This window comes from Branchiostoma belcheri, unplaced genomic scaffold, assembly GCF_001625305.1.
Source record: "Branchiostoma belcheri isolate BF01 breed outbred unplaced genomic scaffold, Haploidv18h27 scaffold11, whole genome shotgun sequence".
NCBI lineage: Eukaryota > Metazoa > Chordata > Leptocardii > Amphioxiformes > Branchiostomatidae > Branchiostoma > Branchiostoma belcheri.
The window spans coordinates 3,847,101-3,862,606 of NW_017802491.1; the positions used below are offsets into that span (position 1 = coordinate 3,847,101).

General features: G+C 39.3%; 1 protein-coding gene across 1 annotated transcript; it reads right to left on the reverse strand.

Annotated features, from left to right (window-relative positions):
• Positions 1–1,265: 1,265 nt before the first annotated feature.
• Positions 1,266–15,462, reverse strand: LOC109485895 (von Willebrand factor A domain-containing protein 3A-like). The gene is made up of 33 exons (XM_019789580.1): positions 15,306–15,462; positions 13,867–14,068; positions 13,265–13,389; positions 12,788–12,877; positions 12,545–12,599; positions 12,269–12,370; positions 11,902–12,008; positions 11,412–11,537; positions 10,972–11,080; positions 10,749–10,814; positions 10,468–10,599; positions 10,105–10,243; positions 9,880–9,983; positions 9,348–9,643; positions 9,056–9,130; positions 8,704–8,848; positions 8,230–8,425; positions 7,987–8,057; positions 7,771–7,836; positions 7,438–7,554; positions 6,964–7,048; positions 6,650–6,754; positions 6,235–6,332; positions 5,899–6,017; positions 5,726–5,759; positions 5,302–5,410; positions 5,000–5,037; positions 4,641–4,747; positions 4,211–4,355; positions 3,650–3,801; positions 3,043–3,169; positions 2,613–2,710; positions 1,266–2,423 (listed from the first exon to the last, which is right to left on the reverse strand). The coding sequence occupies exons 1-33, from the start codon at positions 15,329–15,331 to the stop codon at positions 2,291–2,293; spliced, it is 3,699 nt and encodes a 1,232-aa protein (XP_019645139.1). The 5' UTR covers positions 15,332–15,462; the 3' UTR covers positions 1,266–2,290.
• Positions 15,463–15,506: the final 44 nt, after the last annotated feature.

Sequence of the window (15,506 nt, forward strand, 5' to 3'; positions counted from 1 at the left end):
GTGTTTTACGCAAGGCATCAGTCACTCACACGGCTGTGTACGTGTGTTAACTGTGCTGTCTTGGCGACGACAGGTAGTAAAGTGATCGGAAGCCCTGAAGGCATTTCTGTAAAACTGGCCATTTCAGTCCTGCCCATGGGAGCAGCCTTGTCTTAACAGGTGTTGTCTGAGATCGGAATATTCCAAGGACAAAACAAGCAAAAGAAAATAAACAGACGGGTGGATGGACAGATGGCTGGGCGGTCACGACCACATGATACCTTGATACTCGAACTCCGTTCCACTGTGTATCAATGATATCTATGTCAAAGCCCAGCCGCTACATGTCAAAGGACTGTACTAACGTAGTAAGGCTGCTTGTGTATCATTCGTCTAGATAAGTTCTGTTTGGTCATGAAGCACAAACAAGATAATCATGCCAGAAATGTCATTGTGCGCAATCTTCTGTTGTGACCTTGTATGACCGTAAACTAGTGGCAGAGTCCAGGTAAAATAAGTTCCCATGGGCCGCAGTTGAGCGAATTCAAAGCATAGAAGAGGGATGTAGGCATACATTTATTTATTTCAGAGGCATGTGGATCCTTCTTTTACGCTGTTCTTCACCTCTAACATATTTCGTGATGTAAATACATTTCTTTATAACTTTAATAGAATATTATACATAGCTCAAAAGTAATACAAGAAGTATAGGAAACAGGTGAAACTACAGTGTAGTTTTCCCGCCACTATCCATGTTGTTTGTCTGTGTGTACCAACAACAACTGCCCCATTGATCCTCGTGTGTAGACATCAACATTTGCCTCATTAACACCTGATTCCCAGCTATCCAATGTTCTGCCCGAAGGCGGTACAGTTTACACCTGCCGGATCACCACTTGTTTCTACCTCATTTCCTTAAAGACAATGGTCTTTTCTTCTCTTCCGAATCACTCGCGTTGTGGTGCACTGCAGACGTGCAGTGAATTACTAAGGTATCGATGTACCTGTCACTCGTTAATCTATTAAGTTGAATGATGAGCATAATAACTTGTAAGATATAACAATGGCAGGTTTGCCTGGCTTACATGAGTGATGCTGTGTGTAAACTTGCAACTGGCCTTCGGGCATGGGTTTGTAAGTGGATGAATTCAAATGATCTAAGTACTGATACAATGTATGTGGATAATCATGCACTCCTTATGAAGGAAGCAACCAAAGTACAAAAACGTACATTTTATTTGATTACCCAGCAATAAGCTTATTATCTACAACATTACCATAAGTAAGATTCATTTCATAATTGCAAACATCACAAAAATAGAATCACAATTAGACCTGCTAAACTCCTACTAGTTTTTCTATACAGTAGCAACCCATGCAGTCTAGTTTACTAGTATCTTGGGCACAGCCATCGTCATCACAGCACTTACTTTAGCATAATTCAGCTTGAAGTATCATAATTTCAACCCATCCATTACTGGAAATAGAATGTCAGAGGTACCAACATTACAATCAATCACTACTAAGTGTGTGTCTGATGGTAAAAGGGCCAACACTGTCTCATGATCTTGTTGTGTAATTTTTCTGACTTGTTAAAATGTCTTTACAGATACACAGTCAGCATCGTACACAATGAAATGGAATATACATGTACAACATAGGTCAAATCAGTATCTTCAAAAAAGTTTATGGCATGCCACATTTTTATCAGTATTCTTAATACATCCACCAAAGATCTGTCCAAATATATCTTTAATGTTAAGTACATGCCAAAACCTGATATACAGAGTTCCATATATAATGTGGTCCATCTTTTATCACTATTTACAGCATGATACTATTAATGATAAGTACACTTCCAATATGGTACACAGCAGCAATTTACATCAAGTAAAACCAACCTTAAAGTGTTAAAATCAGCATGCTTAATCTAAAACTAGTTAAAAGCTTTACAAAATACAAACTTAAGCTTATCAGTTACATCCCCTCCATTTTTTTACCATGCAAATATCACTTTATTATCATCAACATGTTGCATTGAATGCTAGTGGTATCTTCAAATTTTGTTTAATTACCTTGTTCATATTCCATACAAGTATAATCTGGTACTACATATACCACTTAGTCATGGGAGTGAGCATAAACTCACACAAATGATACTCTGGATAATCCCATGTCACCTGACTCTTTCAAAGTGACACAGCAATGGTCTTTCAACATTGACTTTACTATCTTAATATCCCTACTATCCTATTCAAATATACAAAAGCTTTCGCGTTTGTGGTTGGAATGTTATGTGATATGTTTTCCCTTATCTAAATGCGGCCGAGGCGGATAGTGGCCTTGTTGACGTCCCATTTGGTACCTTCCCAGCATCCAACAGTTCTGGGGAAGTCTTGGAGTACTGCTTCTGGTGGGGTTTCGAGGTTTGAGAATGCAGGGACCTAAGGTGCAGATGACAGAAAGAGAACAGTTGTTTAACTAAGAACATGTATTTTGGAAAACATTTAAAACTGCATGAGTTGAATGATGTTGTTTCTTTGTGGTAATTTAGAAATTAAAGAGATGGCAGCAACGTAACACGTTCTTGAAAATAATGAAGGTATGAAGAGGTAGGTGACCCCATAACTGACCTCCATTGTCTGGACTCCGTCAGGTACTGTCTGGCCTTCATGATCTCAGCTCCCAGTCGTCTCAGGTCATCGCCCTCGAATGGGGGGATGTTGGGATCCTACAGAAAACAAACATACCACAAATGTTACAACTTTACTAATTCATTGATCCAACAAAAGCACCGAAAGAAATTGCCAGTGTAGCAACTTCAATGTACATGTATTAACTCAAAATCCTACATTCTTAGATGAAGTCTCTATCAAAATGTTACACACAATGTCTCTTTCGTTCTTGTTCGTAACGACCCATTTGAAAAGTATACAAATTTGAAAACAGTATGCATGTACAGATGTTCTTTTCTGTACTAGAGATTGAAGTTACATGTATCCATAAGACACTGACAAGTTCTGAGCAGTTTATTCTGGTAAGAAGTGACCACTTTTGACTCACATCTTCATCCTGGAACTCGCTTGTCAGGAGGCGGTGGGCAAACATGTGTCCATCATAATCACCATGGCAACGGTGGTACCGCCCACCTGTCTCTGACGCCAGCTGCTTCAGGAAGGAGTTGGCAGTGCTGAAGTAAGAAATGATTTTTAAATAAGTACCCTGTTATGTCAATCATATTATCAGTTTGATTAAAACATTTCACACTCAACACACGTTACTAAATAATGTACATGAAAATAAACTTTCATACACACAACCTACACGATCTACTTCACCCCACCTACCCACCTGCTAAATACCATCACAATCCATCTGACTGATCTTGAAATATACACCCAAACATCATCCAGACTAAAAACAATACTTCCATTCTTCATGTACTGCTTCCATACTGATGTAATGCTCCTTATATTTGTTAGGTGTTACCAAAATTACATGTATCTCTGATGCAACACTTACAGGCTCAGTCAGCTGGTGACAGGGCACAGTCTGAGCAAATTTCAACTGTAGTATAATGTGAGTTTACCAAAAGGCTGTCATTCATTTTGACAGTCTGAGAATAAATAACTTTGTATATGTTTCAAAGGTCTAGTTCTACATGTTGTACCTGTCATCACAGTTGAAGGAGATGGTGTTGACGTGCACCCCCCTCCCCTCGTTCATCTTAGCCACCTCCTTCAGCACCATGGAGGCACTCTGGTCAGGCTTCCCATCCGTCAGCAGGTACACCCCGTCCACTCCCGAGTCCTGGAAGGCTTCCTGTGGGGAGGGTCAGACAAACAGATAAAACATGTAATGTTATAAACTTTTTGAGTGGAGAGAGAATGTTGCAGATTGACAAAGAATAGTAGACACTGAAGACAGGAAATGAGTTGACCTTTTCACCATGATGCAGTCACATTTTTCCCAACCTGCAGGGAGACTATTTGTACCCACCCCCACTTTGATCATCTTTGATCTGTCAAGTAGCAGTTACGGCATTTCCATTTTTTTCTCTCACTTCTTGACACTCTACTGTATTTGAGTAACTATGGACACACAAGCAAACAAACAAAAATTTACATTGCAGGAAAGAAATACATTTGCACAGTGGTAAAGCAAACTTGACTGCATCTACATACAAACAAATCTTGAAGTCTTGTGATCTCTTAAGAAGTGGGAAACAAACCTCCAGTGCTCCCAGTGTGTTGGTGTTTCCCTCGGCGACAAATGTGGCCTGCCACTGGACAGCGTCATGGCAGAACTCATCTGTAGGTTCCACCAGCTGGACCTGCCACGTGTCCACATCACTGGAGAACCTGATCAAGTTGAACCTGTGGGGAGGAACCGCCAGGGTTAGCCATTTTCAAATGAGAAAATCTTGTGTTGACCAATCAGCACCAAGGACAGCACTCAAGATTTTTATAAGCAACCAATCAGCATGAACATAGTGAGAGGACAGAGCTTTTCATGACCAGTCAGCACCAAGGACAGCACTCATGATTTTCTGTAAGCCACCAATTACCATGAAAATCTTGAGAGGACAGGACTTTTCATGACCAATCAGCACCAAGGACAGCACCTATGAGCACCAATCATAATAAGGAAGTTTTCCTTACTTTTCTGTGTTGAGACAGATTTGGTCCCACACCAGTGATGCTAGTTCCTTCTTCAGTTCTGGCAGATGTGGACCCATAGAGCCTGAGGTGTCCACCAGGATAGCAACCTGGAATATAAGATTTACTCAGATCTAATCAACACTGTAACTATGCACTTTTTTCAATATTGAGTGCAACAGTAATACATAGATATAGATATTATATTGACATTGTGTATGTTGAAGGAGTGGACGTATGTAACATTACATGCAGCAACAGAGAAATCTTCAAAAGGCAGTGATATCTCCGAAACATGTACATGTAGTTATTTGAAATTTTTGTCAAAGAATCAAATCAAACCAAACCAAATTATATCTTACCTTCTTCTCTGTAATGACACCAAAGACTCTTCTGCTGCCTAAAATGGACAACACAACATTTGTTATGCTGGCATGGATGATCTTACACCTGCTACATGCTACACTGAACATGTCAGCTTACATAGATTCTAGTACTAGTCAAAAGGCATTCCTTACGGCTACAGAGTAACTTCTTTGTCAGAACAGTATTAAAAAGCTGCCCGTTGATTGAGATGTTTTACTTGACAGGATTGATAACTTTTCCCCCAACTGTATAATTTTGTAGATTATCATCATCGACCATTTTTGCCCCCATGCCCCACCTGACAGAAGCCACTGCAGCCTGCTGACGTATCTCTTCAGCAGCCGTTCCACCTGCGTCTCGTACTCCTCCAGCTCATGTGGCAGCAGCTGCAGGTGCTTCACCACACCCTGGGTACAGATACATGAAAAATATCAGCACAACCTTACCACACTTCTTTTCTTGTCCTAACAGGTAGTGCCAGCCCAATAAAAGAAATAAAATATTGCTCAGAAACTTGAAAATACATATGACAAAATGTCACTAGTTTAACTGTGACAAAAAAATCAAAGCTACATTGCATGTTTAGACTGATCATATAATTTGTAATTGTAGAATGTTGCAGTGCACATAGTTGCAAACAAAAAATAGAGAACTTTCTTCATTTTAATACACTTATAGCTGCCATGGAAACAAAAAATAGAGACCAAGTCATTTCAACTCACCTTGATTTCAACACTTGGGAAGATGGAGCAGTACCTGGGAAGAGAGAGGAAAGATATGAATCAACTTCTATATCTATATCTTCTGTCCAGCTCATATTGTAGCCAATAAAATCATGAGAAACAAAAAACAACAAATAAACAAGGAGGAGTTTAGAACTAGTGTCAACACTAACTTTGCAGCCACCCTCCTGTGCAGAGTTCCTACTTTCCTCTTCTCATGAGTGCAGTCTGGCCCGGCACACAGTTTGTGTAGGTCTAACCCCAGCTTCAGCAGACTGTACTTCTTCAGCCACTGGTGAAACAAAACACACAAGTTAGGACGACTTTCAAATAGTGTGACGTAAACAACGTGTTAACTTTAAAAACAACCATGCATTCAAGAAACAAATATGACTTTTTATAAGACTTTCTGGAAATCTTCAACAGTCTACACTGCATTGGTGTTATTTTGGAAGATTCTATTGTTGTTTAGGACTATGCCAGAGTTGTTTATTTATGTTGTTGTTTACCTGCTTGGTGGTGATGATCTCCTCCATGTCTGGGATGATGGGTTGTCGGATGTGTTTCCTCACACTTCTGTCCTTGGGATACTGGCGGAAAACAACACCTGGGGTACAGGAGAAACACGGTCAATGACTGCAGAGTGGTAGTTTTTCCTTTAAACAGTGTGGTAGGCATTTTTCTCAATGTTTAATTGGAAAATGCTATCTAAAATGCACACTTGGAGGGTAAAATGCAAACAAAGGACATCTTCCTTGCTACATTCTAAAGTCAGATATTTCTTCAAGAGCTATGGATACTGTTGCTAGACACAAGTAAAACTTGTAATAAGTACTTGTATGCAGTTTTGAAAATCCATGCATATCTTTATCTCCTTGTAACTAAATGCAATGTCACAGAAGGACTTTAGTGTTTTGTTCTTACCAACGTCATTGCCCACTTCTGTGTAGAAGACTTGAGTAGCAGGCCTGCCTGACTTCTTGCTGGGAGGGACCTTCTCACCCAGGCACCCAGCATGGGAAGACGAAACTGGAAAAGAAAGGAACATCAAAATCTTAGAGACAATGTGTCAGTCAATATCTGCATTAAGGAGTGACAACTCTTTCTGTAGTGGACTCATTCATTCCTTCATTTTATTCATTCAGTCACTTGAAATGCAAAAGAAAATGTTACCCAATATAACAAGACACTTCAAATCTGTCCTATATGCATATATCACAACAAGTTGAACATCTCACCTCCAGGAATAGTTGCCTTGGCACTTTGGGGCCGCCATGGTTTCTGTTTGTCTGAAGAATCTGAGTCTCTGTTTTCCAGGAGTTGCTAGGAAATTAAGAGAAGGATAAACAATTGGTAAAAACACAGGTAGCCTTGCAGTTAAAGTTGAAGTTGGTACTTAGTAATTGGTTTGAAGATGTTGTAGATCACAAAGAATCTTGGTACAAGAGTACAAGATTTAAATTCACTCAACACAGCTATAAGATTTAATTCACTTATTTGCAAACTTCTGACCAAAGGCCAAGGGAACACAAATACATATGATGACATACAATTTATAGTAGATACAAATTTTAGATTTGAAACATACAGTTTTGGAATGTTACATGGGCTAATGAGTGCAAGAAGACTTAACTTGACTTTATTAGGATCCACAGAAGAAATAGGAAACAGGATTGTTTCAAACCAACATCATTTGATACTTTGACGTTTACCTTTCTGGCCAAGAAGAGCTGTGTAGGTTTGGGTGGGATGAGAGCCTTCTTCTCAGCAGATTTGGGTCTTTTGTGAAGCATTTTCTTGTCTTGCTGACCATTCTCAATAGCCAGTGCCTAAGTGAAATAAACATATTAGATATAAAACTAATATGTAACATAATGATCAATGCTAATTGATTGAACATACAACTCTTCCAAGGACCACAAATATCCTGAGTTTTAGTTGATTGCTCTTAAAATGACATTTATAAGGCACACTGTACCAAAAGGTAATAAGAAAGAAATAAATATCATAGCATAATTATAATTATAATAAAAGTATGCACAAACCTGTTGGTATTTGATTGCTCTCCTTTCCTCTGCTCTTCTCTTGACTGAATCCACCAGCATTGCACACTGGTGGGAAAAAACAAAGAAGATCAGCAGTGATTTTATGTTCAAACCTTGAGCCAGTACAGCTTTATACATGTACCAGAAGAACACCACCTAGCTGTTGTGACATGACCTTGACTCTCTAGCCTTCCATTCACCTAATTTCTCCCTTACCTTCTGAGAGTAGTTGACAGCCCGATCTCTCTCGTTCAGTACAGCAGTGATATCGTCAGACTCGATGATGCCTACAGAAAGAGTATCACAACAAAGCAGATGTTAAGTATCAAACATAGAAAAGTCAGTCAAAACATTGGATGCCTTGTTAAGAAATCTGACTGACCGAGCTTAAAAGATACATTTGGATACGAAAGAAAAAATCTTGTAGCTGAACTGAGAAATCTGTGACAGAATCCTGACCTGATTCGTTGAACCAGTGGAACCTGCCCCGCCCGGTGTGAGCCATGTTCTTCAGAGCCTCGGCAGTTTTGTTGATGTTGGCGTAGCGGCCGGGCATGCTGCCTGACGTGATGTTGTCATCGGCGCTGAACAGGATACAGTGGAGCTTCAGGTCGTTTCCTCCACACGTCTCAGCAATGTAGGAACAAACCACATCCTAGGGAAGGAAACAAAACTGTCAGATGAGTTTAAAATAGACTAACTGTGAGTGGAAGGGGAAGGAACTTGAAAAGAGAACATCTTGTTGATGAAAATTTAGATGTAGAATTGTTGACCAATCAGCACCAAGGACAGTACTTGTGACTCATGTAAGCCAGTAGTCACCATAAAGGTTTATACAATCAATACATAATAACTGTCATAACAATTTTCACGAACTTCAAATCAGATTCTTTTTCTTCATCCCTAATATTTCCATAAAAATCAGGCGCTGACCTCCTGCTGGTCGGGCACCCCGCTGGTGAAAAGATAGACGCCCTGCGCTGCTGTGTGGAACTTCTCATCCAGATCATTCTCCACGGCGTACTTGTACCCCTCCAGGAAGTTCCTACTCCCGCCACACTCCAGGTTCAGAACCCATCTAGATACAGAGCAAGAATTAGTCACACATAAACTTTTATCAGTAATGCCAAAGAATTCAAAACCAAATCTGAAACTATGTAATACTGTGCCTTTGAGATTATGTGGGATTATGTTCCAGCAATTGGAATGGCAAGCAAATGGTTTTGCCTGATTTTCCTTGAAACTGTAAATTCAGTAGTTTAAGAATGAAAGTTTCTAAACTTACTTCCATGCACTCTGCAGGTTTTCAGGTGTTGGTGGCTGCAGGGATTTCTTCCAGGACTTCATCACACTTCCAAACCTGCAAAATTAGAGAGACTATCATTAATGTCCTTGTAAATATACTTTAATAACTTCAAACCATAAGTAACTAACCAAAAATTATCAAAATTCTAATTAAGATAAAGATAAATAAATCCTTTTAAAATTTAAGTTTTTTGTGAGCGAGTATATTAGTAATGAACAAAGTTAACAAGGTAGGAATCCACTTGTCTAACGTAAGCAAGTAATTTCCTTACGCCACGATGTTGAAGTAGGCCTTGTTGCCCATCTGTTCCTCCAGCAGCAGTCTGAGGGAGTGTTGGATGTGGATCAGGTAGTTGGCGTTCATGATGGACAAGTCCACCAAGATGACCACGCGGTTCTCGCACACCGTCCCCCAGATCCGACGGCTGCCGCTGGACAGCCAGTCCACGCGCCTCTCGTACGTCTTGACGATGGCGCCCAGCCGCTTCTGGTAGTCGTACAGCATGGTCGGGTCCACGTGAACGTTCTTCACCGTCCCATCATGCCACTGGAACTGGGCCATGGATTTCTGGGATACAAAATGGTGGCAATGTTTCTCTCAAACAGTCAAAGAAACATCAGTGTACTCCAGAGCTTAGTGCATTTTTAACTACCGGTACATGTACAATGCCATGTAAATTGGTTTCATCTTCCAAACACACACCAAGCAGTCTTGCCTTACTCTTTCATAGATCAAAGATGATGTCTATACAAACAGATGTACAGGTACAATGTAACGTTACATGTACTGTGCCCTTTACGTACCTCGTGAACTTGTGATGTGACAACCTTCTTGATGACTGGAATAAACTCCTCAATGGGTGAGAAGGCGTTAGGTGACAAGACCTGGTACAGGTTCAGCTTCTTACCTAGTCAAGACAAAATGTTGAAAAACTCTTTCTTACTGATTTCATTACAGAATTGTTTGAATATGCAAATAGTCATACATTTGTTCAATATTGTGTACTTTTGTCAGCACTTGTTACTGACCTTTCAGTCCGTTTGTTTTCAGCCAAACCTCGGAGGTTTTTGGCTGGAAGTTTGGAGTCTCGATGTTGAGTGGTCCGCTGTGGTTGGGAGGGCGGGGCAGGAACCTGGACTGGGGCAGCTTCTCTACCTCATAGGAGATCTGAAATGGTACAACCCAACTTAGCAACAAATCCAAGATGTACATTCCAAAGCTTGAATCCAACATCATTCATGTTTTTTAATTCATGGTTTAACGACAAACTTTTCTGCTCAAAATATTTCAGAACCTAGTTTAAAATTGCATTTCTCTACTTTGAGAACAGAAAACACCTTCCAGTTTTTAAACATGTACCTTTAATATCCCAGGTTCCCTGTAACGCTTACCTCGTTCATGATGCTGATGAGGGCATCTCCCATCATGCCTGTTCTCATCTCCTTGATCTTGGCGATGACGTCCTGAGCTCTCTTGGACTCCCTCAGGAGGATACTGATATCTGTGCCGGTGTAGATTTGCTCCTACAAACAAAATGTGTCCCAAAGTTTTTAACTTGTCAATGACTATGATTAAATACTATTTTTAAAATTTTATTGATAATGATTTGTCTAGTTGTATATCTTTCATGAAACCAAACAAACTTCAGTAAATTATAAGAGCAACACCATACCGTGCAGCCTGAAGCGTAACAATGGTACCTCCCACCCGATCTTTCTGCAAGTGTTCTTAGTGTAACCTACGTTGGTGAATAGAACAGAAACAAACATTCAAACAGTTAGATCTATTCCTTCGACTAAACAGTAATAGATATCCATATCATCTTGATGGTAGAAGAACATGAATGTCCATTCAACTTGGTGATAAAAGGAGAAAGATCAAATTCTTGGGCTCACGTTGGTCATGTGATTGCTGCAGTCGTAGGCAACTGTGTGTATGGGTAGTGCCCTTCCCACCATGCACTGCTCCACGTAGTTACAGAGGATCTCAGTGGTCTGGTCAGGGCTGATGAAACAATAATAACACAACATTAGAAAAATACCATCTTTGTCACCTTAGTGTACTCAAGATCTGCAACAATTATTATTTAGAATTTTAAAGCAAGTAATTGATTTGTGTACATATACTTGAATACCATGATGTTAAAGAGCTTTTTTGTATTCCTTTTGATGACCAATCAGCACCAAGGAGAAGGCACTTTGTAGACATTTAGAGCCAATCAGTAAGTCAACAACCCTTCACTTCTTGTTGTTCAGGGCTTTTGATGACCAATCAGCACCAAGGAGAAGGCACTTGGTACCCAATCAGAGCCAATCGGTAAATCAACTTCACTCACCAGTTGCCCAGAATGATAAGTAAGTAGTTGACTTTCTTGATAGTCAGAACCTTCTTCAGTGCCCTGAGTAGGTTACAGCCACCGGTGCCCTCTCTTCTGGCCATCCACTCTCGGGCCTCCTGAAGACTGGATGGGAACAGAGACGTCAAATTATGATCTTTACAAATTCTGTCATTTATCTATATATATATATACTGGGCATGATTTAATTCTAAATGCTTAGTGAATGTGGCTTCATTTCTTTCAAAGAAACCCTTGTGGAGCTTAGCTGCTAAAACGTTAACTAAAGATATATCTTTTTTTCCAAATGTTTACAAATAATTACAAATTCCTAAGAGAGCTAGAAATAAAGAACTTGATAAATGAACTACCAACATCTGTCTTGAAGTTTGATACTTTAAATTATCGGCAATTTTGCTCCAATTTTTCATGTGGTGCAGTATTCTGATAGTCTTGCTGTGCTTGTCCAGAAGACAAGATGACTACTCACGTTCTGACATTGACGTCTCTGACATTGTCCCAAAGCGGCTGGACGTCTGTGCCAAATGACATGAAGTACAGACCATCCTTCGTGCTCAGCTGTTCATCTATCAGGTGCTACAGGTGCAGAAATGTAACACTCATCATGCCAAGAACACTTCTACAATAGTCCATCATTACTGTAAGTGGCAGGTATACTGAGAGGTACAAACTAGTATAACTTTTGGTATTATACTTTGTATCTCTCTTCTTGTGTAAAATTGTATATATTTCAGATGTAACTTTTATTATGTGAAACACATAGGCCATTCTACAAAAGAGACTAATCTCAAGGATAAATGTATTTACTGCAGTGGTTGAGTGAAACATGAACTTACTACAATCTCGTCCTTGAAAGCGTTGATGCGGCCAAATGCACAGTTTGCATCTGACGTGTCAATCAGAACGGCAACCTTCGTACCCTTTACTAGACCAAAGTGCTGGAGAGAACATCACAACAAAAGAAAAGGTGTCAAAAGAGTGACATTTTACACATGTAACGTTATACTGATGTATAAAAAGATAATAAAATCTTTCTTCATCAACAATGTTTCAGACTGAAATGCAAGAGGACTTGATATCATTCTGTGGAAGTGTGTATGAATATCACTCACCCTTTTGGTCCCTTGGAGAAGCCATTTTATTCTCTTGTGATACTGTTCAATTGCTCTGAAACGTACAGAAAAAATATATTTTCAAACTGTGACAAAATGTAAATTTCAAATTGAAAAGCAATCATTAAAATTATATAATGTTACATGCTTCATTACACATTGTCAAAATTGATAAAAGATTAAACTTTGTTTACAAGCAAGCATCACTCTACACAAAAGACGCAAAGTATATGGAGAACTTACAAATTAAGCTTGTATTCAAACTCATTGATGTCAGTTGCTTCAAACTGTACGTGTTTCATGGGTTTCTCTGAGCTCATCTTAGCCTTGGGCCTAAATGGGAGAAAAAAACACATATATCAAGATCACATTTAATATATTTACTTTTTATTCACTCAAACATCAACTGTGTACAGCTAAGCATTCAGCATTGATAATCTTCATATTTATTTTGAATGAGAACAAAGTTTCACTAAAAAAAATTCATGCAGCTTCAATTTTGAAGCTAATCAAGAAGTATGTACATTGTAACTGAGGAACAAATGTGTCTTCAATAAAGATTAGCACTTTTGTATCGTACCATTTACTTACACATGTCAAGGGTTTGCAACAACAAAGGTGCTACAAATTAGGAGACCTTAAGTACATTTTGTGTACCTCTAGACACGACATACGTTAGAATATCTACTTGAGTGCTGAAAATCTATAGGGTTTTCTTACTGAGTGACTTTCCCCTTGTTCAGTACATCCTTTATCGTCAGCCCCTCATGTTCAATGCTGTGGTTGATGAGCCATTCTTCTGAGGACTGCCCCTCCCCAAAACCTGCCTCCACATCCTTGGCTCTCTGTACAACAAGCAAGAAGCACACAGTGGTTAATATTAAGTGATTATCATATTACTCAGTTGAGCCTCTGTGACGTCAATAAAAATTCTTTGAGTTTCACATTAGCCTCTTTACTTTCTATAACTGTTATAGTTGTAAACACAGAAAAGTGGGATAAAAAAAAATTTTACTAGACAAGTATGATATAGACAAGTATTCTACTAGACAAGTATGATATAGTCTTAACTGTCTACCTACTAAGATAGCAGTTTCATACCAAATATGGTTATGGGTTTATACAATGTAGGTAGCAGGGAGAAAATACATAAAATTTATGTCTTGATTAATCATACATTTAAATGAGATATTTTTCTTCTTTGCCAAAATTAGACTATGCAAAGCAGGAATATACATGTAGTTTCTCAGTTACTTTTCTCATTAGCAATACCAAATACACCTGTCCATTTTTTTTCTGCAAACTTTTAACTAACGACGGACCAGTAGATTTTTGGTGTGCTCCACTTTAGTGATGAACATGTCGTTAGACAGTGGATACGGCGCCGGCGGGATGTCAATGTCTCGCCACTCCGGCCGCTTCCTGCTCTCCGTGATGAAGGTCTCGTCTGGTTGGCTGGAGGCATCGTGGAGACGTCGGACAGTTTCTGCCTCGTCTGAGGAGATCTCTTCTTCCGCTAGCGAACTGGGCGTTACAGGAAAGGGATGACATATGTATTAATGGCACTGGCATTGATGATCAATAAAAAGTGATAATCTGTATCTTGTCATACAAATCAAAAGGACCTTTACTCTTGTTTTTCATGCACCTTGCAGTGGTTGCCATATACTAATATTGTCAGAATAGGACTCTAATCAAGTCTATTATCTAAGTTAAAAAACCTCAGATTCGTCCTTGCTGCAGACCTGGCCTGAAGATATGTTTTTAAATCCAAATCAATTTTCTAAAGGAAATCTTTGTTGAAACCAACCAAAGTATTGACTGAATCTGAGGTACAAATAGTTAACTTGTAATTTCAATGACAACATTGTGGGATAAACCTACCTTGCACTAACATCCATTCTATAGCATTAAAAACATGAGAAATATTGAGTAACAGAATTATAACACTGATAAGTCACAGATATTTGTGTACAAATATTAAAGCATATGTGAGTATGACAATGGTATCAATACTAGCACATGGATGCATGCGTAGCGCTGTCGCTGCCAATACCATTTTTGCCTGCTTTAATTTCTTGAAAAATCATTCAACATTAAAATTAGAAATTAAAGTAGTTCCCATACTTGAGGATACTGTCAACTGAAGATGTTTAAAATTATAAGCCCAATAGCCTCTAAAATGGGCAGCCTAAGAGAGTAAGTTGTAATAGTGAGTTGGCAGTAGCATGAAAGTCAAGTGTACGATCCTGGAATGGCCACCCACTTTATTTATGAAATTCTACATGATTCTTTTGACATAAGTGTTGCGAGGTGGTGGAGCATACAATGTATATAGGGCCAAATACAGATGGTGCAGGTGCCCACCCGTTACACCTAAAATACCACAGTTACACCTGCACCTGATACATGTGTTCCCACCACTGCTACTGCAAACTGCACCCATAGCTCTATACTACAGGAGAAATCCTGCAAAGGGAACTTCCTAAGATACTTCATAGGAAAATACAAAATGTAACAATTTTTAAATGACTATGAATTAAAATTTTGATAGCTAGTGCCGACTTCTATATCTTTCAGATAAAGATCCACTTTAAGTATGCCTTGTAAGGGTAATATTGTAGTAATACCTTACATAGGAACCCGAAAAACAAGGTGGTAAACACCAACGCTATTTTGGTATGTACGCCCCCCTCCCAACAACGCACATATTTCCCAACAAATGAGAGGAACATGTTAGAGAATTGACACAGATCCTTACCTTGTCTCGCTCTCCTCTGTAGCCATATCTGCCACTTCTTGGCCTCTTATTCCCCAGGACAAGAGGACAGATCAAGGCCAAACGAAGAAAACCATAATACGTTTCAAAATGGCGCAAGTCGCTATTGTGTATCGGGTTGCCAATGGCTACTTCCGGGTTGTTTATAGTCTAACAGCGACATCTAGCAGCCTTGTTATATAT